Source organism: Epinephelus lanceolatus, chromosome 2 (genome assembly GCF_041903045.1).
Source record: "Epinephelus lanceolatus isolate andai-2023 chromosome 2, ASM4190304v1, whole genome shotgun sequence".
NCBI classification, from domain to species: domain Eukaryota; kingdom Metazoa; phylum Chordata; class Actinopteri; order Perciformes; family Serranidae; genus Epinephelus; species Epinephelus lanceolatus.
In genome coordinates this window covers 3077829-3100964 of record NC_135735.1, presented here as the reverse complement: position 1 = coordinate 3100964, position 23136 = coordinate 3077829, and the positions used below count along the sequence as shown (strand labels likewise).

Sequence of the window (23136 nt, the reverse complement as noted above, 5' to 3'; positions counted from 1 at the left end):
AGGGTCACAAAGGGGCGTGTTTGTGACAACCAATCACATGTGGTAAAAGAATGCATCACACCCAGCAACAGTGTTGCCCACACCTCCTCACTGAGGTAAAAGTTTCTGTCTCGTCCTTGCTCAGAGTTGCTCTGAGAACTTTCCTAAATCACTCCTAAGTTAGGACTCCTTGGAACAGCTACAGCAGAGCGACGTCAGCGGAGTCTGGAGAGGTCTGAAAACTCAGGACACAAACAACCAGACTCCCAGGCCAGAGGCGACCAGCAGTGGGTGAATGATCTGAATCTGTTCTTCAATAGATTTGATCAGTCTGCCCCTCCCCTGGCCCAGACATCACGGCTGCAACCCCCTCATCCTCACCTGAGAGATCAGCTGAGGAAGATAAAGACGAGGAAGGCTGCAGGTCCAGACCGCATCAGCTCCAGGCTCCTGAAGTCCTGCGCAGACCAACTCTGCAGGATAGTTGAAACCATCTTCAACCTGAGCCTGAGGCTGGGGAGAGAACCACAGCTGTGGAAGACATCCTGCGTGGTACCTGTGCCCAAGACTCCGCACCCCAAGGACTTCAGCAGCTTCAGACCGGTGGCATTAACATCACACCTCATGAAGACTCTGGAGCGCCTGGTCCTATCTCGTCTCCGCCCCGCAGTAGGCCCTTCAATGGACCCGCTGCAGTTTGCCTACCAGCCTGGCATTGGGGTGGACGACGCCGTCATCTTCCTCCTGCATAGAGCTCTTCATCACCTGGAGAAGCCTGGAAGCTCTGTGAGAATCATGTTCTTTGATTTCTCCAGCGCTTTCAACACCATACAGCCTGCGCTTCTGAGGGACAAACTGGAGCACATAGGGGTGGCTAATCACCTCACATCCTGGATCCTGGACTACCTCACGGACCGGCCGCAGTATGTCAGGACCCAGGATTGTGTATCGGACTTGGTTGTCTGCAGTACGGGGGCCCCACAGGGGATGGTGCTGGCACCGTTCCTCTTCACCCTCTACACTGCAGACTTTTCACCCCCACCTGTCATCTGCAGAAGTTCTCTGATGACTCTGCCATAGTCGGCCTCATCACAGATGGGGGTGACAGGGAGTACAGAGAATTGAACCAGGACTTTGTGGACCAGTGCCTGAGGAACTACCTTCAGATCAACGCGGGGAAAACCAAAGAGCTGGTGGTGGATCTCCGCAGGCGCAGACTCCTCCCCCCAACACCGGTGAACATCCAGGCAAATGACATTGAGATGGTGACATCTTATAAGTACCTGGGTGTTCATCTTAACAATAAACTGGACTGGACCGATCACATAACAGCACTGTACAGGAAAGGCCAAAGCAGACTCTACCTGCTGAGGCGGCTCAGGTCTTTTGGAGTGCAGGGGGCGCTCCTGAAGACCTTCTTTGACACTGTGGTGGCATCAGCCATCTTTTACAGGCAAGCCGTCATCTCTGAGGACTAATGACTCCCATCCTCTGCAGGAGGAGATAAAAGCTCTGGAGAGCTCCTTCAGCGATAGACTGATTCACCCAAAGTGTGTGAAGGAACGCTATCACAGGTCCTTCCTGCCTGCTGCTGTCAGGCTACATAACCAGCACTGCTCACAGTAAACTGCACCATGGACACTTTAGGGACACTATGGACACTTAATAGACACCACAGCAGTCTGCTGTTTTTGCACATACAATCACTTGCACCTTATCCACTGGTCATTTTCATTCACTGCTGCTCATTATTATCCACTTCCTATTATTTTTATTATTATTATTATTATTATTGTTGTCATTGTTATTTATCACTGTCTCTTGTATTTTTTGTACTTATTTGCATGCCTAGTTATTTAAGTTTTTTAAGTTTAAATTTGAAATCTTTAATCTGACTTTCTCCTTGACTGCTGTAACACTGGAATTTCTCAATTATGGGATCGATAAAGGTGTATCTTATCTTATCTTATCTTATCTTACTAAAATCTTTTAGGCTGAGTTAGGAGCTCTGTGAGTGTTTGTGAATACGGCCCCTGGACTTCAAGGTCAGTGGATTCATATGTGACCATAATGGCACATTATCTGACAGAGGACAGGAGACTGCTCTGGCGACACCCACCCCTCAAAGATTTCTAATTGCTAGTTAAGTTTAATAACTCTTCCAGAGAAATGAGAAATCTGTCAGTTACCTCCGTGACTTTGCGATCCACCTCTTTGCCGTCCTCATAATACACGTCTGTGATGATGCGCGTGACGGTGGTCCGCACTTCCTGGATGGTGCGCACGTGTCTGCGGTGGGAGGGGCCTGTGGTTCTTCTGAAGGGCTGAGACTCTGGTTCACCCTTTACAGACAAAAATGCACAAGTGTCAGCGGGACACTTTGCACCAATATAAGCAGAATGAGTCCCGCTCCATTAACATGAGTGTCCCTACCCTGCCGGCTGGAGAGCGCAGCCCTGGTGCATCAAAGCTCGTTTGCTGGGAGACTGTCCGCTGACGGAGCTGAGACACACAGGACACAGACATCAACACTCTGCTAACACTTTAGTCTCATCTGTCAAAAACTAAAAAACCTAAGCCCTGAACATCAGCTTAGTTGTTTGCAGGGCTGGGTATCACCACTGATTTCCTGATTCAGTATCGATTTGATTGGGGATATTTCAGTTACAACACAAATTTTTGCTGCAGAGACTCTCAGAGAACTTATGCTGTAAATTTTACAAGCAGTTATTTAAAAAAGAAAAAGAATAAACTCAGAACAGGGATAATACTGAATATTTTACAACAAAATGTTGTTTCTAGAGCAGCAACAGTAACATTAAAACATTAAATCACAATATAAACTCGGTATCTCACCAGAAACAAATCTAAAATGTCAATAAAATAAATCATATTCCTGACATCACAAGACTGAGTGAAGATTAGAAAGAATAAAGAACACAGACATCAGTCACTATCAGTCCTCCTGTCCACTCTGCTGCTCCCTCTGCTGAGGAGAATCACTGCATGCAGGTCACATGACCACAGGTTATTTTTTGAGACACAACTGAGCTAAACAGTCAGTCATAAACAGGTGTTGTTGTTTCAGCTTGTTAGTAACAACTTGCTATTAGCTGTAAAACTTCTGTGCTTGTTTAAAACATGATATTTGTGGCAGTGACTGAGAGACTGCAACAGAGCAGATTGAAATATCCATCCATCCATCTCATCCGCTTTTCCTGGGCCGGGTCGCGGGGGCAGCAGTCCAAGCAAAGCACCCCAGACGTCCCTCTCCCCAGTAACACTTTCCAGCTCCTCCTGGAGGATCCGGGAGTGTTCCCAGGCCAGATGAGATATATAATCCCTCCAGTGTGTTCTGGGTCTGCCCCGGGGCCTCCTACCAGTGGGACGTGCCTGGAACACCTCTAACAGGAGGCGCCCAGGAGGATCCTGATCAGATGTTGAACCACCTCAACTGACCCCTTTCAACAGGAAGGAGCTACTCCAAGCTCCCTCAGGATGTCTGACTCCTCCCCCTACTACATATGTTGTGGAGATAAAGAGGGCACTGAGCCACATAACATAACGTAATAACTATCTTCAGTAACTCGTCAGTATGAACATGACAAATTGGAAAATCCACCATCTACATTAGCACTCTTGTGGCGAGCATCAGATGTTCACAGGAAGTGACTGACCTTGTTGGACGGACTGGAGGTGATGGTGTTGTCGGCGGCCTGCTGAGGAATCCTCTGTCGGCCATCCGTCCTGTTCAGGGTGGGTGTCTCTGGAGACTGAGGTGATCCTCGTCTCTCCTCGGTCTGCTCAGCAGGGCCGGGGGCATCCTTGGTGGTCTCCTGAGGTGCTGCTGACACTTCCTGTGGTAAAGCCTCTGATTGGCTATTCGGGAGGCTGTTGCATCCCAGCGAGGACTCCTGGGAGCTCCTCTGTGGGGAGGCGAACAGCTCCCCTCTGTAAACATATTAACAGGTACAAATGTGATGCTCCGGGACGTCTGGCAGACTGACGACATAAATAGGTGCCAATATTCAAATCTATTTAAATAAACTGTGGCTAACAGCAGACCTTTTGTCTTGTCATGCAAACAGCACAGCTCTCTGAACTGTTAACTGCAACAAATAAGTGCTAATAAGCATTTTCATATAAAGACTAAATCTGAAATAGTTTCCCAAATTAACACTGCTGCAGAGGACATTTTGTGAAACAGACACACTTTGTCAAAGCAGGAGGACAAAAACTATCTAACGCTCCTCATGTCCCCAGAGAATATGCAAAAAATAACCATCCCACCTCCAGACTCCAAAAGTAGGTTTCTCTCTTTCTGTCTCTCTCACACACACACACACACACACACACACACACACACACACGCAAGTGGACCTATTTCTGTCTCCTAAAATACATTACAGCAGGGGAGAGCTATTCATACTTCGCCTGGTCAAACGGTCAGACTGTGGACGCTCCACAGAAAACTGTTCACTCTACATTAATTTCCTGTGTGTTCAATACCCAGACTACCACACTATACAGTACGCCAGAAAGAGATTTAGTATGTCCCAACACATAGTATGTCAAATGCAGTATGCCAAAAATACCAGGATGTTCTGCTACATCTGATCTGATTTTGCAGTCTGCAAACCAGCATGCTTTCCTGGCTGTTCTGACCCACAATCCTCTGAGTTGCAAACAGATGACAGCTGATTGACAGCTGTCAGAAGTCACAATGACAGATGACAGGGCATTCAAGTAACTGATGACCAGTCGAATAGTAATAATAGGAATATTAATTGTTTAAGTGAACAAAATAATCATAAATATTACAAAGAACAAAAGGACAGAACTATAAAAATAACAATAACAGAGATCTGTAGATGTAATTTCACCGTCACAAATATAACATGTCAGACTCTACAGTCTGTGCAGTTATAACTTTAAACTACGTACACTGCAAAAAGCTCTCTGGGTTGATCTTCGTCTCTGGTGAACTCACTAAGTTGCGTTTGTTTAATCTCCAAGGTAACAGATATAAAAGCAACAAGGTCAAAGTACAGGGTGTGACGTTAAGGGACAGCAGTCTGTCTCTATTGTGTGCAGACTGCATGCAACAGTTCGAACTTTTTAAGAGCAGCTGCAGGTTCTACTAAAAGTAACAAGTATGTGATTTGTGATCTCCTGTGAAAAATTCACACAGGTCTTCAGGACGCGCGCCTCGTCAGTTTCAAGCGGCACAGTGCAGCAGTGAGAGCTCCGCAGTTCAGTTTAACACTGACAATTAACAACTTTCTCCTTCTCTCTTTTGATGTGTGTGCGTGAATGATTAAGGTGAGAAGCTGCCCATGTTTCACTTTCTCACATCGCCCAAGCCGTGAGTTGCACATGTGCGTATGTGCGCTGCTGATGTTATGCGATGTCAATCATGCGGCGCAGTGGAAATTTGACCGGTGTTTTAAATCGTCATATTTTAGACTGACCGGCCGGTCGAAGGTCACGGCCGATCACGTGAAAACCGGCCCGATTCCGAGCACGAATGGTTAATCGATGCAAGTCTATTTAAATCCTAAACATGGCAGCTTTAACACACTACACTGCAAAGCTAACAGAAGTGGGACAATGCTGTTGTCAGCATAAGGCAGACTTCTCCCCTGGTACCTGTTATAGATTACATTCAGTCTCACAGGACCAGGAGGATATTTACTTTCTGTACATCTGGGGACAACATTTGCTTCACCTCCATCCCTGGTTTTTAAGCTGATAGCCACACGGTTTGTTTACGTGGTGCAACAGAGGTGCATATTTAATGGTTTCAGTGTGGACAGAGAGCTCCCGTGTTACCTGATGTGACGCATTAGTCAGACGCTAGTTCTCTGCTGGGACACAGTGTCATGCTGCTAAGTCAAATGGGACACCTTGTAAAATTCGGTATACTGGTCCGGTCCAGTGTTTGGCTTAATATCGAAGGCCTAACACTACATTAAACTCATAGATGTACTCCTGTACTGTAGCGGTGAGCGTGCTTACCTGACAGGTGTGGTGTTGCCTCCAGCCTGACTGTCCTCCCTGGTCTCCTGCTGTCTGTGCACCTGCCTGACTCGACTGAACACCGACGGGCTGCTGGGACACGAAACATGACTTTCAGTTGGACTAAAAAATAAATTATTCTCCATAATTCTGACTGTGGATCATCTGACAGGACGCTCAAACACATCTACAAATGTCTCACTGTGTCGGTGCCATTGTGTGAGAGGTGTCGAGGCTGAACAATGTCCTTCACTGTGTTTCATCCGCTAAAGGCTGAATGAAAGGCAGCGACACACTTCTGAAAGAATTCAGCTACTGTGCATGAAGCGAGAGTGCCGGGTTACCTGGTTACAGCCTTGGCAACGGTGGTAACCTTGACAACAGATCCATCCTCCTCTGATAGTGCTGGCTCTGAGGGATAGAAATTACACATGTATTACTGAGAGGTCGATGAGTGCGCCCAGCATCACTCCGCAGAAGAAGCCTACGCCCAGGGTCGAGTGTGACAGTACGAGGGAGGAGCAGCTCTTACTCTGCAGGCTGAAGCGTTCCGAGCTGCCCTCCTCCACAGGGGTCACCAGCTTCATCCTCAAACTCAGCTTCCCGTCTCCCTTTTCCGTCGTGTCGTCCCCGCTCTCCCCCGACACGATGTCACTGGCTGCCATCGCCCCGTCTGCAGAGACATCACCCGCCACACCGGACTTTTCAGAGAAGGAAGTGATCTCTGCAGAAGAAGAAGAAACTCGACATCAGATCACGTCACGATACTTAACATTTCTACAGCTCCGGTTTGTCCGACCCACCGATGGGAGTGCTGTGTCTCAGCGTCTGCTTCAGCTGGTTGATTAGAGGGGGCGTGGCACCGACAGCAGGACCAATCAGCTCCCCTTCTTTAGGAAGCGTGAAGTGAAACGAAATTTCTGTCATAAAAAAAGCAGAATTAGAATCAGATCTACTTGAGTGCATCGTTCAGAGATGTGTCTCTCACTCCTCGGCCTTGGTATTTGCTATGTAACGTTTTGATGACGTGTGTACAACCCACTGCAGGAGATTTTTAAAAAGAGCTGCTAGCAGTTAGCGGCTAACTCAAAGACAAAGGTGTATGTTATATGTCACACTAGAAGCATCAATTCAAAGGTGACATGAAGGTGGGACTTTGGAGCACCGTTGTAGCACCATCTCTGTGTAAAAAGGGCTGTACAGTATATCAGCTTACCTCCCGAGCTGTCACTCAGGCTCTTGTCTTTGAGGCCCTCTGGTTCAGGCCCCGCCTTCTCAGTCTGGGAGAGCCTATCAGGAGCTGTGTGTAACTTCTTTGTCTGGGACTCATGGCCGTTAGTGGAGACGGACACTTTGTCCCTGATTGGCTGGGAGCTGTTGGTCTTTGACTGTGATGTCACATCTTTCTGAGGAAGCTGGGAGTCTCTGTCGCTGTCTGTGACGACAATGATGCTGTCCTCCCCTCTGTCTTCACTCTCCTCCTCCATGGGCTCCGGAGACTGCACCTGGCTCTGAGAGAGGGCCAGGGCCATTGCTGAGGCCCCGCCTCCCATTGTGCTCTCCCCCTCCCCCTCCTCCTCCTCCTCCTCCTCCTCCTCCATCACCACCACCTCCTCATCTACTTCACTCTGCTTCACTTTATCTGTTTGACTGTTACCAACGACTCCACTCTTCTGTGAAGATGATTTTATGGACGGACTCTTCGCAGTGTCTCCCTCCTTCCTCGAGTCTACAGAAGTCTTCGTCACGTCCACAGGAGATGTCTGACAGATCATAGACTGGGAGGGCAGACTGTGGGGTGTGGTGTCCGGTGGGGTCTCCTGCACGCAGCTGTTCACAGTCACATCAGAGGCATCGAGCTTTGTTTGAGAGCAAGACACCACGTCAGCGGCGCTCGCCTCTTTGCTCTCACTCTTACTGTCTTTTACATTCACATTTTCTACATTCAGAGAAGTCTTTTTGTGCACATCAGACTTCTGCGACAGACTGGACGGCTCGTTCCTGGCACATTCGCTGTGATGCTTTGGTGACTCAGCAGAGATGGAAGCTTTGGAGCTGGTTGCAGTTTGTGATTCTGAAGGGACGCCATTGCTCTCGCTCCTCTGATGTGAAATCGCAGAGTCGCTGGTGTCGACGCCGGGCGGCTCTTCCAGTTCCTCGATCTGTGTGGCCTGACTGTCCTCCTCAATCTGTGCTGAGGCCTTCTGAACCTGGCTGCTGCTCTGCGTATTCACAGAGAGCTGCAAAGGCAAAGTGAAAGCAGCTGACTCCAGCTGCTGAGACTGCGTCTCACGTGGCGACAATACTGTCTTCTTATCTGACTGCTGTGGGGCGTCCTGACTCTGCGTCGGGACAAACATGTCCTGAGGAAACAGAAGAAAACACACACATAGAATATCATGAAATGAAAGGTTTATCATCGATTAACCTGTGGATTATTTTTTACAATTAACTGTTTAACTTGCCTAAAAGATCTTCAAAAATAGTAACGTATAACTCCTTTAATTTCCCAGAGCCTAAAGTGACGTCGTCAATTAAAGATATTCCAAAATTCTTATTTTGGAATATCTTTAAGTGCAGCAGTTTTCCTTTGTACATGATTTAAAGCTGCTCAGATTCCAACACACACACACAGAACATGATTTCATGACACCACCATATCTTAACATAGCAAACAGCGGTTTGCTGCTATATTAATGCTCTGAATGTCACATACAGAAGATCTAACTGAATATCTTTGGGTTCTGGGAAACTGTGAGAGTCAATATTCTCTGTTTTCTGACACCTTAATCAACAATAACTGATTAATCTAAAACTCAGTGATGAGTCATTAAAAATGAGAAAAGAAAAGTAATACATACATGAGAGAACTCTGGTTGGGACGGTAAAGAGAGAGTTCGCTCTAACACAAAACCAGGGGAATTCTGGGATACAGGTGTAGAGGCGGACGGGTGTGGCTTAGAGGCAGCTTCTGTTTCCATCGGCTCATCTTTCTCTCCTGCTCGGTCCTCTGGAGGCAGCGAAGTATCCATCGGTTCATCAGCACCTGACAAAGCAAACACATTTTAGTTCTGTTCGCCGGCTGACTCCCAGTTCAGATTCATAAAAGGAGATTAAATCAGTCACCGTCTTCGTTCTCGGTCGGTGAGTTGGGGACTATTAAAGGGGTGTGGCTAAAGTTGTCCTGGGTCGGGGCGACATAGTCAACAGAGCTCCTGGAAGAAAGGAGAGTTTCAGGTTATTGTCTCTGTTCTGCTCGTGTGTGGAGAGGTGAACTTCATATGACAGCACTGTTGTGACTTACTGGGACAGACTTTCCTGCACCAGTGTTCCCTGTCCAGACAGATGCAGCAGTCGCAGGGTGTGAGCCGGCGTCGGGGTGGGGTGACCCTGCTGTTCCGGCTCTGACACTGTGCTGTCCACTGCAGCACCTGCGAGCAGCACAAAGAGATAACATGAGGGAGGAAAAGACGGCAGTCCAATGTCCAGCTGGTATAAATCACTTCCTGTGTGGCTGTAAAACAGAACGAATCGACACCCTGAGCTGAGAGCGACACTCTCCTGTTACCTGCAACCTTTAAAACACCACACAGGCCGGCATGTGCATGGATGTACCTGTCTTGTCAGCATCAAACATGTCCTCCTGTGAGGACAGGATCTGGCAGTCCTGCTGGTCCTTCTCTCCAGAGGCCTGGAGGCTCTGTGAGTGCAGCAGAGCGTGGACGCTCAGCTGCCTCCCCGACTGACCCGGAGACTCCAATGAGCTGCTGGAGCTCACCTCAGATCTGGAGGAGGAAAGAAGAAAATGCTGCTCATCCCACATTGGTACGTGACCTCTGATGAACGTAGGATTTAAACACCACGTGGAGTCGTACCTCACTGCTTTGTTGTCCTGACTCTCAGAAGTCCTGGAGCTCATGTTCTGCTCCGCTGCTGCTGAGAAGACGTTACATTGACTCTTTAAACCATGTCAGTATGAATACTCCTCTGATCAGGTACTAAATAATGAACTAGCTGTCATGCTGCGTCCAGCAGGATTAGGAATTTATTTCACTCCTGACACACACACACACACACACACACACACATACACACACTGTATACATTTCACCAGCAGCATCACAGTGCATGGTATGCTATTAGTAGTACTCCTGAAGCAGGTAAAAATGTGCTGCCTCGACAATCGTCATTGCAGCCCTCTTTATAATTAATTAATGCATCTCGAGCTGATTAAACAGCGAGCAGAGAGCCAGACAGCAAAGTGCAAATGCAACTAATATGCACCAACCTGTAGACGAGTGACAAACAAAAGAAAATACCACTTTAGAGCTCCTTGTTGAGGTTTCTCCAAGTCTTTGAACTCTGAGCACCATCCCTCTAAAAGCTGGTTTCCAGTTGGCCGTAAGCTCTACACAGAGCCCACGCTGTAGCCTACGCACGAGGCTACGCTAAAGTGTGCGTTTATACTTGTGCAGTTGTGTGTCTGTGTCGCTCAGCAATCTCACCTCCAAAACGCTAGTTGATGGTGGGGTTTCTATAAAGAACAGTAAAGTCTGTTTCATTTAAATAACACTTAAAACACAGCTTAATGGTGAAAACATTAAAAATAACTTAACAGAAGTACAAAATTGAGCTCCATTATAACTCACAAGACTCACCCACAAATACGCCACGCTAACGTTATTAAGCCTGTGAACTAATAACGTTGAAGCTTATAATTAAAGTTCCAGCTAACAACCAACTTTTTGGTTTCCCAACCTTTCTCTTTGGGGACGAAATGCTCCAAACAACGGAGCCCAAACCGGAATTTCATACAGTTATGCCACCTCGTCATTCTGTATAAAAGGTACGTTCACAGAATGGGGGGTGAGAGTTGTCTCGCCTTTAATGCAGCAACAGAGGTAGCAACAGCACTGACACAATGTCTGTATAAACGGGACAGCCTGCAGGACACGGTCATGGACAACACAGGTGTGAAGTTTTGACAACATGTTTAAATATGACCCACCACAGGAGATTTAAAAAGTAGCTCGGATGATTCAGTGACCTGTAGGTGACCTGTAAGTATCTGCATTTGTTGAGTTTCTCATTTATTGAGGATTTTCCTTTTATTTGTCACCCGTCAGCAGATTCAAACTGAGTTTCTTAAATCACCCAGGAGCCCGGCCTGACTGCAGCCTTTTACAGGTGGTATCATTTGAGATGTTCAGGTCATGGTCTCTGCATCAATTCAAAGGAGAGAAGAGGCCTTAATAACCACAACATACAAAAGGAGCACAAAGAAAATCAGTGTCTATAAATAAAAGTGTTAATACCTAATTTGGTGCGTCTCTCGCTGTCTGGCTGAGGTCTGATGTCTTCTTCCTCCTGACTGTTCTCTGCTTCACCACGCAGATCCTGACTCTGAGAGAGCTCCAGAAAACCGAACTGAGAGGTTCCCCCTGAAACACACACACACACACACACACACACACACACAGACGTCACTCACACACACGGAGATATATAATCCTATAAAGGTATGATACAGGACGTTACTCTGCTCCCACCCTCAGACTGAACACAGTGTGTGGTGGAATCAGCTCCAGAGTCCATCTCAGTGTCTTCAGCTGCACATCTGCATGAACAGAATGAAAACATTGTGTCACCATCTGACGCGAAGCATCATCATCATCATCATCATCAGTGAAAATGTTCAATCATCACCTACTTTTTCTTGTTGGGAGGAGAGCAGATGTTTATGACCTGACTTTCCTCCTGGAACGCTGAGCTGGGGTCAGCCGCCATGAGAACGCCTGAATAAAGAAAACAGGATTATTTACTGTTTCTGTTCACCACAGGATGAAGGCCCTCACACACAGGGGGCATTAAATCATATGCCAATATATTTTTTAGAAACATCCACTCTGAAAAAGGGACGTGACTTTTTTCCAGAACAAGGTTGATTTTTCTGAGCTTCTGCACCCTGACTAAAAGCATCGACAGGCCCGTCACGGTAATTACACTGATTATAGCTAACGGGCCGTCCATCCCCAGGAGCCGACTGCAGCACACTGATTAAGAAAGTAACTTCAGTATTCCTATAATTTAGCTAAGCTTGTCTATTAGTCGCAAGAGGCATCACTTGTTTGTTTTTTATTGGCCAAATTGAGTATTAAGTCTCAAATGAGTCATTTTGGGCTACTTGTTTTAAGATACGATACCTTTTTTATATATATATATATATATATATATATATACATATACTTTATTGTATTTATTAACAGGTGGTAATTAAATATAAAATAAAATATTAAATATAATTAAAATAAATATACGTATACTTTAGGGCTGTCAAAATAATGTGTTAATAAACCACAGAAAAAAAAATAATGCCTTAAAAAAATTAAACTGATTAATCACGTTCCGTGGTGCCCTTTGACCCGGTGCGTCATTGAAGGCGACAGTGTCTTTGTCACATGATGGAGGCAGACGAGACGACACTGCTCTGCCCCGTGTGGAACATTTACATTTAAGCAACAGCCAGATGGAGCTGTTGATAGGAGCAGTGTTCTCTGCAGGTTCTGCAGGAAGGAATTTTTGTACCATCGGAGAACTTCAGTCTGAAATATCACCTCAACACAAAACATTTAGCAGTGAACCAGGAGGTCTGAGCTAGGTCAGCCTCGTCAAGCCACACTGGACCAGGTGTTCAGACTGAGTCAGTCTACCTGTGACTGACTCAATGACTCTCTTGCAGACCAGTTTGGGTGGTCGAGGACAGGGGGACAACTGTTTCCAACATCCAGCAGCTTTACTACGACTCTTCTGACAACATCCATTGAAACTGAAAATTTTAAATACTTTCACAGCAAAAAATAATGTATGCGATTAATTAAGATGAATTAATCACAGAGCATGTATAAGTTTATTTTTTTTACTCGCTTGACAGCCTTCGCGTATATGTTAATTTTTTTCATACTCTAAATCCAATGTCTGAATATTCCTAAGAATTTAAACTACACTGCTCTTTAAAAGGTGGTACTTGCATTATTATGCTATTGAATTATCATTATATCAGCAGCATTAAATGGTCTCAAAACAACAACATCATTTTTTGCAATTATTTCTTGACATATCATCGAACAAAAGAAGTTATCGTGACACGCCGAAACATAAACTGATCACGTCGTGCAGAACAACAACAACGTGGAGGATATGCAGTCATAAGCAAGATGAAAAACGTTATTACTCTATTCATAAGTGAGTATTTCGCCTTTTCTTGTAGATTATTCATCACGCCTCGGGTGTGTAAAGACCTTTACGTTATATACGAGTACATGTTGATCCATGTCATTAAAAAAGCACTGACCGGGTTCAGCCTGGTTGTTGTTCTGGGAGCTCTCTGATTGGCTGTCACTCTGAGAGTATCTGCTTCCCAGTGGTGAGGATATCAGCTCCTGGAGACAGAAAATATCACTGTTGTCACAAAGCAAAAAAATGTAAAACAAATCAAATTAATTCAAACTTTAGAAAATAAGGAGGAAAAGCAAATATGATGTCATTAGTCAGGTTCCCTTTGTTGTGTCTGTGAGCAAAAAGAGAAAAAGTTCAGGTACGTCTGTCGACTAAACAAACCTGTTAGAGCCTGATAATGACTGATGAAGGGTCACACTGATTTAAGGGAAGTGTGAGTGCTTCGTCTCAGTCACTAAACTCCAGCCTGCTCTGCTGAAGTTCTCAACCACAACACTAACAAAGATTTCGTCACTGAAAGGTCACAGTTTGACCTCTCTGCTTCCTCACGAGAGGGGGGAGGGGCTCTGCAGAGCAAAGACTCTCACTGCAGGAGCACTGCCACCTCACAATAAGGTCATGTGAGCTGCCAGCCCCCCTCGAGCCCCCCTGTAAGGAATGTGCATGTTTATCTACATGTGTGCAGGAACCTACAGGAAACTATCTCATGTTTGTCCTCATAGTCTGAAGACAGGCAGGTTATGTGACTTAGGATCCCTCAATTTATATAATAATTGTTTGTGATTCTTGTCTTTGTCTGGTGACGGACTGGCGACTGATCAGCAACAATATAACATCAACAACTGTCTGTAAACTCGTCCTCAGTGAACTCTGTCTCTCTGCGTCTCGCGAGAGGCTTCCTCTTCTCGGGAGGTGCACGTCAGGCTACGGCTCTAAAAAGTGTTGCTGGAGAAGTTGTGAGTGAGTGAGGGGGCGGAGCTGTGTGGAGAATGTGACAGAGGAGAGATGCACACTGGTATGTGTCATGTAATGCAGCTTGACCCTATATTAACATAAACAGTTTTGTCTACATTTATATCTTGTTTTAAAATATATCGTTATATCGCCCAGCCCTGGTTCACAGTGGTGAACCATGTCAGATTGTTAACAAGCTGCCTGTAACTAAGTACTTTTACTCAAGTATCCTACTTTAGGAACAGTAAGGGGCATTTGTAATTTACTTGGGTATTTCTGTTTTATGCTACTTTACACTCCTACTCTCGACTTAAGTTTGGAAGAAAATATGGTACATTTTTTCTCCACAGCTATGAGACTACAACTTAGTGATTATTTACCCAGCTAAAAGATTTTCAGTTTTTGGTTTTTTAAACACTAGGGAGGGACCTATGTTTTTCACTTTGGCTTAAAGGGAAATTTCGGTTTATTTCAACCTGTCTCCTATCATCCTAAATTTGTTTCAAGTGACTAGTGACATAAAAATAATAGTTAGCATGTTAGCCGTTAGCCTAGATACAGTCGGGGCGCATAGTAGCGTCAGACCTGTTAAAACGTAAGTGAACGGGCAACCTTCAAGTGCAAAGTTAGTCCACTAAACAAGCTTTTTTTCCACAAAGACCGCCTCATATCGTTAGGATAAATGTCAGAGAACATATAGAAAACGACATGTAAACGTGTTGTCTTACCTTACCGGTGTGGTGCCATGTTTGTTTACCATTTAGCTCTGCTTTCCAAAGCGCGGCCGAAATATTGCAAGAACAAGCAGCAACAGCTGGAAGTCAGAACCGGACAGTAGCCTGAAAAGTTCATTCATTTATTTTATGAAAGATTTATAGAATAATGGCTGACTTTTTGCCAGACTTCGACTTTGTGGAGGAGGAATTTGATTTTGCAGAGTTTGATGGCCGCCCTTATTTATTTGAGCCAGAATACACTGACGAAGAGCTTCATGAAATTGAAGAACGGAGGAGGAGAGAGAGAGAGGCGCAACAGGTAGAGGACGAGAGAGGAGGAATGGCTGCTGCAAGGCTGCGTAGCTCTGGAGATTGGTGGTGTACCTGTGAATGCTGTGCCCCAGTGCCCACAGAAGAGGAATGCCTCTGTTGCAAGGAATGGGATCGGTTGCAGCCTTATTTTCAAGGTCTGGATGTGACCGAGGACGAGACACCTCCACCTGGAGTAGTATCCAGCTGGGCTTTATCTAGAGCTCGCCAGATGTATTTTGGCCGCGCTTTGGAAAGCAGAGCTAAATGGTAAACAAACATAGCAGCACACCGGTAAGGTAAGACAACACGTTTACATGTCATTTTCTATATGTTCTCTGACATTTATCCTAACGATATGAGGCAGTCTTTGTGGAAAAAAAGCTTGTTTAGTGGACTAACTTTGCACTTGAAGGTTGCCCGTTCACTTACATTTTAACAGGTCTGACGCTACTATGCGCCCCGGCTGTATCTAGGCTAACGGCTAACATGCAAACTATCATTTTTATGTCACTAGTCACTTGAAACAAATTTAGGACAATAGGAGACAGGTTGAAATAAACCGAAATTTCCCTTTAAGAGAGGGGCATGCACGTTGAAATGGCTGTATTTTCTATTTATACTACTGAAAACAGGCCATCCAAACCCACAGGCCTCTCTAAAACTCGCCAAAATTACACCATTTATCACAGCCAGAAACTATAAAAACACAAATTATCAGGGATGCACGATATCGTCACATCATCGGTATCGGCCAATATCAGCTTTAAAATGAACTGTCAGAATCAGCCAACATGCTTTTTATTATTTTGCACAATAAAAGAATATTACATACATTGAACAGTACTGTATTTCATGTCTCCATCTGTTTAATATGATGTTAATTCAACTACAGAAGAGACTTGATGATCACTGAAATTAGGTTGGGGAAAAAAGCAGATATATCGATATCAGTAATCAGCAATGATATACATCGGCATATCAGATATCTGCAAAAAGACCAATACCGTGCATCTCTATAAATCATCAAATAGATTTTCGATGTGCAACTAAGCTTCCATCAGATGAAAAAACCATAAACAGATCTGTGCTTAAAATAGTGATACTTAATCAAAATCACTTTATTCTAAGTCTCATTTAAAATGAAATGCATGAACTAACCAACATGTTCGACAAGAGTGACAAAACCACAGCGTTGTTCAGCTCCAGGATTTCATCTTCATCTTCTCATTTTCAAACATCAAAGGGAAAGTTTTAAAAATCTAATAACTAATCTGTGTTATGAGGGTCATGTATGTTCTGCCAGTCACTCAAAGAGAAACATCTGTAACCTCAGGGAGGGTCAAAACAAACACTGATAAACAACAAAGTCCCACCCAGCAGCCCCTTCCTCTGATAAGTGGAGAACAGTCCCTAACTGGGGCTTCTTTCTGCAGACTGAGAACTTTAACTTCTGATAGTGGGAGTAAAGTTTGATGGTTATACTTATGTACTTTATCTTGGCTCAGATTTGGATGCAAGGTTTTTACTTGTAACGTCACTGATGTATTTTTACACCTTGGTACCGATCCTTCTACTTAAAGAAAGGATCTGAATACTTCCTCCACTGGTGCAGGTGATTGTGCTGTTGTTTTTCTCATAGCCGTGGTGAACCTGTTTTCTTATGTTACTTGGGGAGTAGGATGAGTTTGCAGCTTACCAGGACGGGGCTGCGGGCGGTGGGCTGCAGGCTGGACAGGCGCCGGGCCAGCAGAGCTCGGTAGCTGCTCTCGGGGTCGTCCTCCAGAGCGACACTGTCCGGCTGAGAGTCCTCCACGATCAGACACGGGTTCTCGGGCTGAGGCAGGCTGGAGTCCAGTTCACTTCCGCCGGGATCCATGAGGTCAGGCCGAGGACAGGAGACGGGGTGGTTAGCTAGCCGAGCAGCAGTGAGACAACGGAGGCAGGCATGTGAGTCTACAGCCGCTGTTTGCTACCTGGACCTAGCATGTTAGCTAAAGGCTAGCGGCTAACGCTCCGCCCAACAACAAAGCGTGCTGCCGCTGTTGCTGCTGCCCGCTGAGGAGCCGCTGTGCTCCGGACAGACTCTCACACACACACCGGGAGCTGCGGAGCTTCACTAATGAGTTACTAAGTTATTAAAGTATCGATTAGTGTCTCTAATCGATCAGTTAACCGGTTAGAAAACAAAAACATACACACCCACTCCGGCTCTGCTCCACCGCTCGCGGGAAAAGTTACCAGAAGTGATTTGATTGGTCCGGTTTGCAGGTGACGTCATATAAGAATGCTGGTTAGTTTTATGGTTGCAGGATTTTTTGAAGCTGTTAACTTTTTCTATCTTTCTAACTTTAAATATTTTATAATTTATTGCATGATAATACAGATGATAATATATGATTAAATTCAATTATCTTATTTGCATTTTTTTTATTAAAAAAGAAACATTTTCTATATCCCTACCTAAGCTTTTTGTTTGTTTGTTTGTTTAACATTTTACTAAATCACCCAGTTTATTACACATCCAAAAAGTGGTAGTGATTAAATGTAATTTTTTTATTAGCATTTTTTTTTATTTTTTTTGATGATGTCGCTCTTGAATATATCTAATTTAATTTGATTATTTTATTTGCATTTTTTTCAATTTACAAAGATACATTTTCTTCATCATTACCTAAGGTTTTTTGTTTGTTTTCATTTTTCTCTTAGAATTTAATTTCCTTAATGCTACTTATATCAGCCAAGTTATTAAACAACAAAAAAGTAGTAGTAGCAGTGATCACATTTTTTTAAATAATTTTTTAAATATACATTTTTTAATTCACAAAGAAACATTTTCTACATCACAACCCAAGTTTTCTGTTTATTTATTTTCTTTATTATTATTTTTTTAATCTTTACTCTTAGAAGTGAATTTTCTAACATTCCTTTAAACAACAAGAAGTAGCCTGATACGCTTTGGGTAAAATCAGGGAACTTTTTTTCCTTGAAACCTCTCAGTGTGCAGGGCATGGAGAAAATCAAATGTCATTTTATTTTTAAGCAAATCAGCATCAATATTGTGACAGTATTGTAGGGCTGACTATTGTTGCTTTCCCAAAACTTAACATAATGAGATTGTTGATAAATAATCTTCAGTAATGTGGAAATAACGATATTGCAATAGCCAAAATTTTCAAACGATTTCTCATCTCATATTATATCAATATAATATCAATACTTTGCCCATATATTCTGTGCAATTATTCAACTGTGCAATATTTCTCACCACTTGAATAGTTAATATTGTTATTAGTTCAACATACACTGTAAATAACTGTACATAACTGTTCTTGTATTACTCTAATTCTATTGTTTTATTCTACTCTTATTGTAGTTACATTTTCACACTTATAGTGACCATATATACTTTATTTTAATCTATTTAAGTACTAGTGTTAAACACAGTAGCATAATGCACATTTCTTTTCTTCTTCATTTTATTTATTGTTTTATATTTACACACTTTTATTTCATACTCTCATTCTTCCTTCTTATAATTCTCTATTCCTTACATTGGAGTGACTGTAAGGAATCATTATTTCCCCTCAGGGCTCAATAAAGTATTTCTGATCCTGATTCTGATTCTGATTACTGAATATGCTTATATTTATGCACACATATAGACCCCTGATATTACCATCATATCTTTTATATATATGTTCCTCATTACATACTGTAGCTCATGTACTGATGACATTTCTTCCTTTTTTTTAAGTGATACATTATGTAAACAGGCGTGTCACCCAGTGATACACAACAGTAACAGACTATAGTTTATTTTATTTTATTTTATTTTAGTTTAGTTTAGTTTAGTTTATTTACTTTATTAATCCCCCTGAGGGGAAATTCAATGTTTTCACTCTTGCTTGTCAATTACACACAGGTCCTATATTGATATAAAATGATAAACAAAGACAGATAACAACAATATTTACAGTACAGGTGTAAATTTTAAAGTATGGCCTATGATCAAAAAGGTTTGGCCACCCCTGCTCTGACGTACACTGAATCACCCCTGTGCAGGGGCGTAAATATCGACAGCGCAGGCAGTGTGGCTGCACTAAGGTCCATGAGTTGGGGGGCCCATAGGGAGAGTGGGCCCTCCAACAATGTGCTAGGTGGAGAATGGGCCCTGATTGCCACCTTGAAAATATGCTGTTTTCTAAGAAGAAATTACATTACATTAAAAAAAGTGCCATTTGCTATAGACCCTTTTACAATATGATGTTTTTGGTGGGCGGGGCTTAGCTGGAGACAAAACAGTTCTCCACAGACATTAGCTAGCACTAGCTAACATGTTCTGTTGTCTTGCTTTAGACGATGGAGGAAGATGATGTGAGTGGTGCATTCAGAAACACTCACTCTGAGTGTGGGAGCGCACTCTGACACAAACTGGAGCGTTGATAAATTGGGAACGCTGTCTGAATGTAGCGTTGGGTTATCCAGAGCAGCGCACTCTCAGAGTGGCAGAGCGCACTCTGGACACTCTGTCTGTGGAGACGGAGCAGCAGAGCGCCGAGCGCAGTGAATGTGTGATTAACTTAACCGTTGGTTCATTCATGTAGAAATATAACGCTGCGTTTCTTCCACCAACAGGGCTCTCATTTTAGTGTAGAGCGTCAGACTGAATTTACCAACGCACCATGTCAGGTCACTCACTCTCCGGGACCGCCAGTGTTACTTGAATAAGTAAACACTGACCAACGGGACCAGACTGGCCGATTCGTATGCTCTCACTCAGTGGATGGATGATGTCACAGGAAGCCAATCTTACAAAGGAGGACCACACTTGTTTGTTTTGCTATGGAAGCTAACATTAGCTAATGTGCTAAAAAGTTAGCGTTGCAGAGAAATCCAATCTTCCTCTTAATCCTTCCCCAGTTTCTGATGAGGTGGACATGATAACCCTTAATACACATAACCTTATTCATCCCTACAACAGGAAATACTTTTTCCCGAACCTGATATGAAGTGTGCGCTGCACATGTGAGCATTTTTGATGATGGCCTCCGTCCAGTCCTTTGGTCTTATCACATTTAACCATAGTTGTCTTTGTTTTTGTTGACGGGCAGTGGCGGCTGGTTTTGAGCCATGACTCCTTCTATTCTGGCTCCCAATAACACAACAAGACAAACACATTTTAACACTCCTATGGAGCCTACAGCCCTGTGGGGGAGAGGCAGCTGCACCTCCAGCTGATAACATGATGTCACTGTGACGTCGGCTCTAAAAGGGTCTATATATGCCTATTCTATATCCATAAATATTCTATAAATCAACAATTATTTTCTTTGGTATTTTTGTCATATAGGCCTACAGATATGCAGTGATGATTGCTGGGTATGTTGATGTTACCCAGTGTCAAGTCTCTGATCATGTGACAAGACGATATGTGCACGATAGCGCGCACTGGGGCCCGTCGTAACTACCACACACCACTGTTTATAGTCTACAAAGTTGCCTGGCTGAATTATCATATCATGTTCATACACAGTTTAAAGCCTCCTGACACTTGCAAAAAACCCACTTGAAATAAATCAAACAAAATAACCATTAATTGTCTTTTATTTGCATCATGTCGGTCTATCAACTTTTTTCACAGTGTTTTGTCCTTTTGCATCTACAGAATGAACACCCTCTTGACCATCAGTATTTTCTTGTATTTTTTATTATAAAGATGTTTTACCTGATATATATGATGAAGATTTGCACTCTGCACTGATAAATCATACCAAAAAGACAAATCTAGGGCATTGCTTCCCACAGTGGGATCTCTGAGACCTTCAGAGGTCCTTGCGAGGTGTTCGGGGACTCCGGCAAAATGAGATATAGGTTAACTTTCACCATCACTCCCCTCAGCTCTCTGGTTCAGACTCACCGAGTTTGACTTCATGGACTTCTTTCTCCCTGCTGTTACCTCTGCTCCCCCTGCACATCCCCAGATTTCATATTTTAATCAAACTTTAAAGGAACATCTTTACAGAAGTAGAACCTTAATGGGGGTTTAGGAGTAATGAACGTGCATCACAGATATGTATCTCTCTCAGCACCTGTGAGTGTGGCTGTGTAGATTTTAAGGCTTTAAAACTGCAAACAAGCACACGCTAGATTAGCTGCATTTTGTAGAGAGCTTACAGTGCTGTGGTGCTCTCAGTTTTTGAAGATTAACAGGCCTCCTCTCAAATATTAACATCACTTTGTCATCATCATTTGACAGCCTCAGTTTCCATGGAGACACCACATTTCCTGTAACACCGCAGCCCATGCAAATGCAGATCACAGAGGTACTGGCTGAGAAAAGCAGCAATCATTTCACTGATTGAAGCTGCTGCTGGGAAAGTGAGTCGCTCCACGGCAAGTCTTCACAATGAGCCCAAACCTGGCTGAACTAAGTCACACTGACACCTGGGCTGTCTCCTCAGCTCACAGCCATCCTCCTCAAGAGTCAGGAACAAGAGTCATTACAAGCACAAATGCTTTGAACACACCAGTAAAGACCTACAGTTGCCATTTTAGAAGGACAGTTGATGTTTAAAATCCTGTGAGACATATCATAGATACAGAAATGATGCCATAGATTAAGCACCATGAAGCAGGGTAAGGTCATTTTCTTTCACTACAGACTAACTCCAAACAGCAGCGTGAGTCTTCAGGGAGGTGGAGATTGCAGTTTTCTGCAGAATCCCCAATTGAAAGCTTTCAGCTCACAGAGGCTCAGCTCTGATTCAAACCCTTGGGTCTTTCTCTGCTCCCAGTCAGCTGAAGGTGCATCCTGCCAGACAGCAGCAGCCATGGGCCTGACCACAGCTCTGATTTACAGGCAAGCAGCAGCAGCAGGAATATTAGTGACCAGCATTTAGATAAGAGCACACTGAGGTGGAGACACTGTGGCTGGAAACAATGCCTGATCCTGCTAAATGACCTGATACGCAGCTCCACCAAACAAAGATGAAGAAACACAATCTGCAGCCCGGCTGGATGCTGGTGGGCATCAGCCTCGTGCAGCCAGCTTCACCGACTGCCACCGCAAAGTTCAGCGTTACGTCGTCATTTCTGCAGGTCGGGCTGACACCCACATTAAGAAATGCGCAGCCACTACCCAAAATGTCTCATCTTAGCCACCTCTGCCGGAGCTGACAGACAGCTGAGACGCACACTGGAAGCATATGCTGCTCCGCGTCCTCTAACACATCACCATCCTCCATCCTCTCACATTTTCACCGCAATGCAAAGAAAAACACACATAAAGCGCTTTACCTTCGGATTCAATACGTCAGCTCCCGGTTCGTCCAATTTGTTTCAGTGTCCCGTTGGTTGCAATAATAACGCGTCCAACATCGCTCAGTCCTTCCTTGCCTCTGTTTTGCTGAGAGTCAGGGTGTGGAATACACACGCATGGCACGTAAAGATGCAAAGGCATCTTTTAATGTAGATGCCATGCTCATTTCCTCTGGACTCACACACTGCTGCTTCACATGGATCATCACCAGGATGAGATTCATTTAAAAATGTAGATTAATTTTATTTTTGGATGCCAGGAGCTACTTTGAAATAACTTTTTAAATAAAGCAGAGAGGAGGTAGTTTAATGTGCTTTCAGTGTTTGAATGAGACAGAATAGAGAGGAAATGTAAATTCAGGTTTGTCAGCTCCATGTCTGTATTATTTCCTAATGTCAAACTGAAGCTGTGGTTAAATATAACCAGAAGACTTTGCAGATGCAATAGTTCACTTATAATTCATATCCACCATATTTATTGTAGTGGGAGTTATAACTGGGAGATGAAGAGATGCATGGCATGGTAAATTATTTTATTAGTATCATGTGTGCTTCCTTTGAAAGTGAACATGTAGTCTGCAAAATTCAAAACCTAATAAAAAGA

General features: G+C 43.9%; 1 protein-coding gene across 7 annotated transcripts in view; it reads right to left on the bottom strand.

Moving 5' to 3' along the window:
* Positions 1 to 22656, bottom strand: part of tp53bp1 (tumor protein p53 binding protein, 1) — a 36239-nt gene extending 13583 nt beyond the window's left edge. The window contains exons 1-19 of one of the 7 annotated variants that reach the window (XM_033617896.2): positions 22512 to 22656; positions 16912 to 17126; positions 13349 to 13436; positions 11708 to 11792; positions 11547 to 11614; positions 11313 to 11438; positions 9873 to 9933; positions 9613 to 9782; positions 9302 to 9428; positions 9124 to 9212; positions 8859 to 9043; positions 7214 to 8360; positions 6801 to 6917; positions 6530 to 6721; positions 6342 to 6408; positions 5998 to 6090; positions 3657 to 3930; positions 2413 to 2481; positions 2169 to 2321 (exon numbers count right to left, since the gene is read on the bottom strand). In XM_033617896.2, the coding sequence (XP_033473787.2) occupies positions 2169 to 2321; positions 2413 to 2481; positions 3657 to 3930; positions 5998 to 6090; positions 6342 to 6408; positions 6530 to 6721; positions 6801 to 6917; positions 7214 to 8360; positions 8859 to 9043; positions 9124 to 9212; positions 9302 to 9428; positions 9613 to 9782; positions 9873 to 9933; positions 11313 to 11438; positions 11547 to 11614; positions 11708 to 11792; positions 13349 to 13436; positions 16912 to 17091 (3291 nt within the window). In that variant the 5' untranslated portion in view covers positions 17092 to 17126; positions 22512 to 22656. Of the gene's footprint in view, positions 1 to 2168; positions 2322 to 2412; positions 2482 to 3656; positions 3931 to 5997; positions 6091 to 6341; positions 6409 to 6529; positions 6722 to 6800; positions 6918 to 7213; positions 8361 to 8858; positions 9044 to 9123; positions 9213 to 9301; positions 9429 to 9612; positions 9783 to 9872; positions 9934 to 11312; positions 11439 to 11546; positions 11615 to 11707; positions 11793 to 13348; positions 13437 to 16911; positions 17127 to 17414; positions 17467 to 22511 lie in introns of those variants that run through there. The other 6 variants (XM_033617852.2, XM_033617875.2, XM_078173280.1 and 3 more) reach the window with 6 other exon arrangements.
* Between the last annotated feature and the right edge of the window lie 480 nt (positions 22657 to 23136).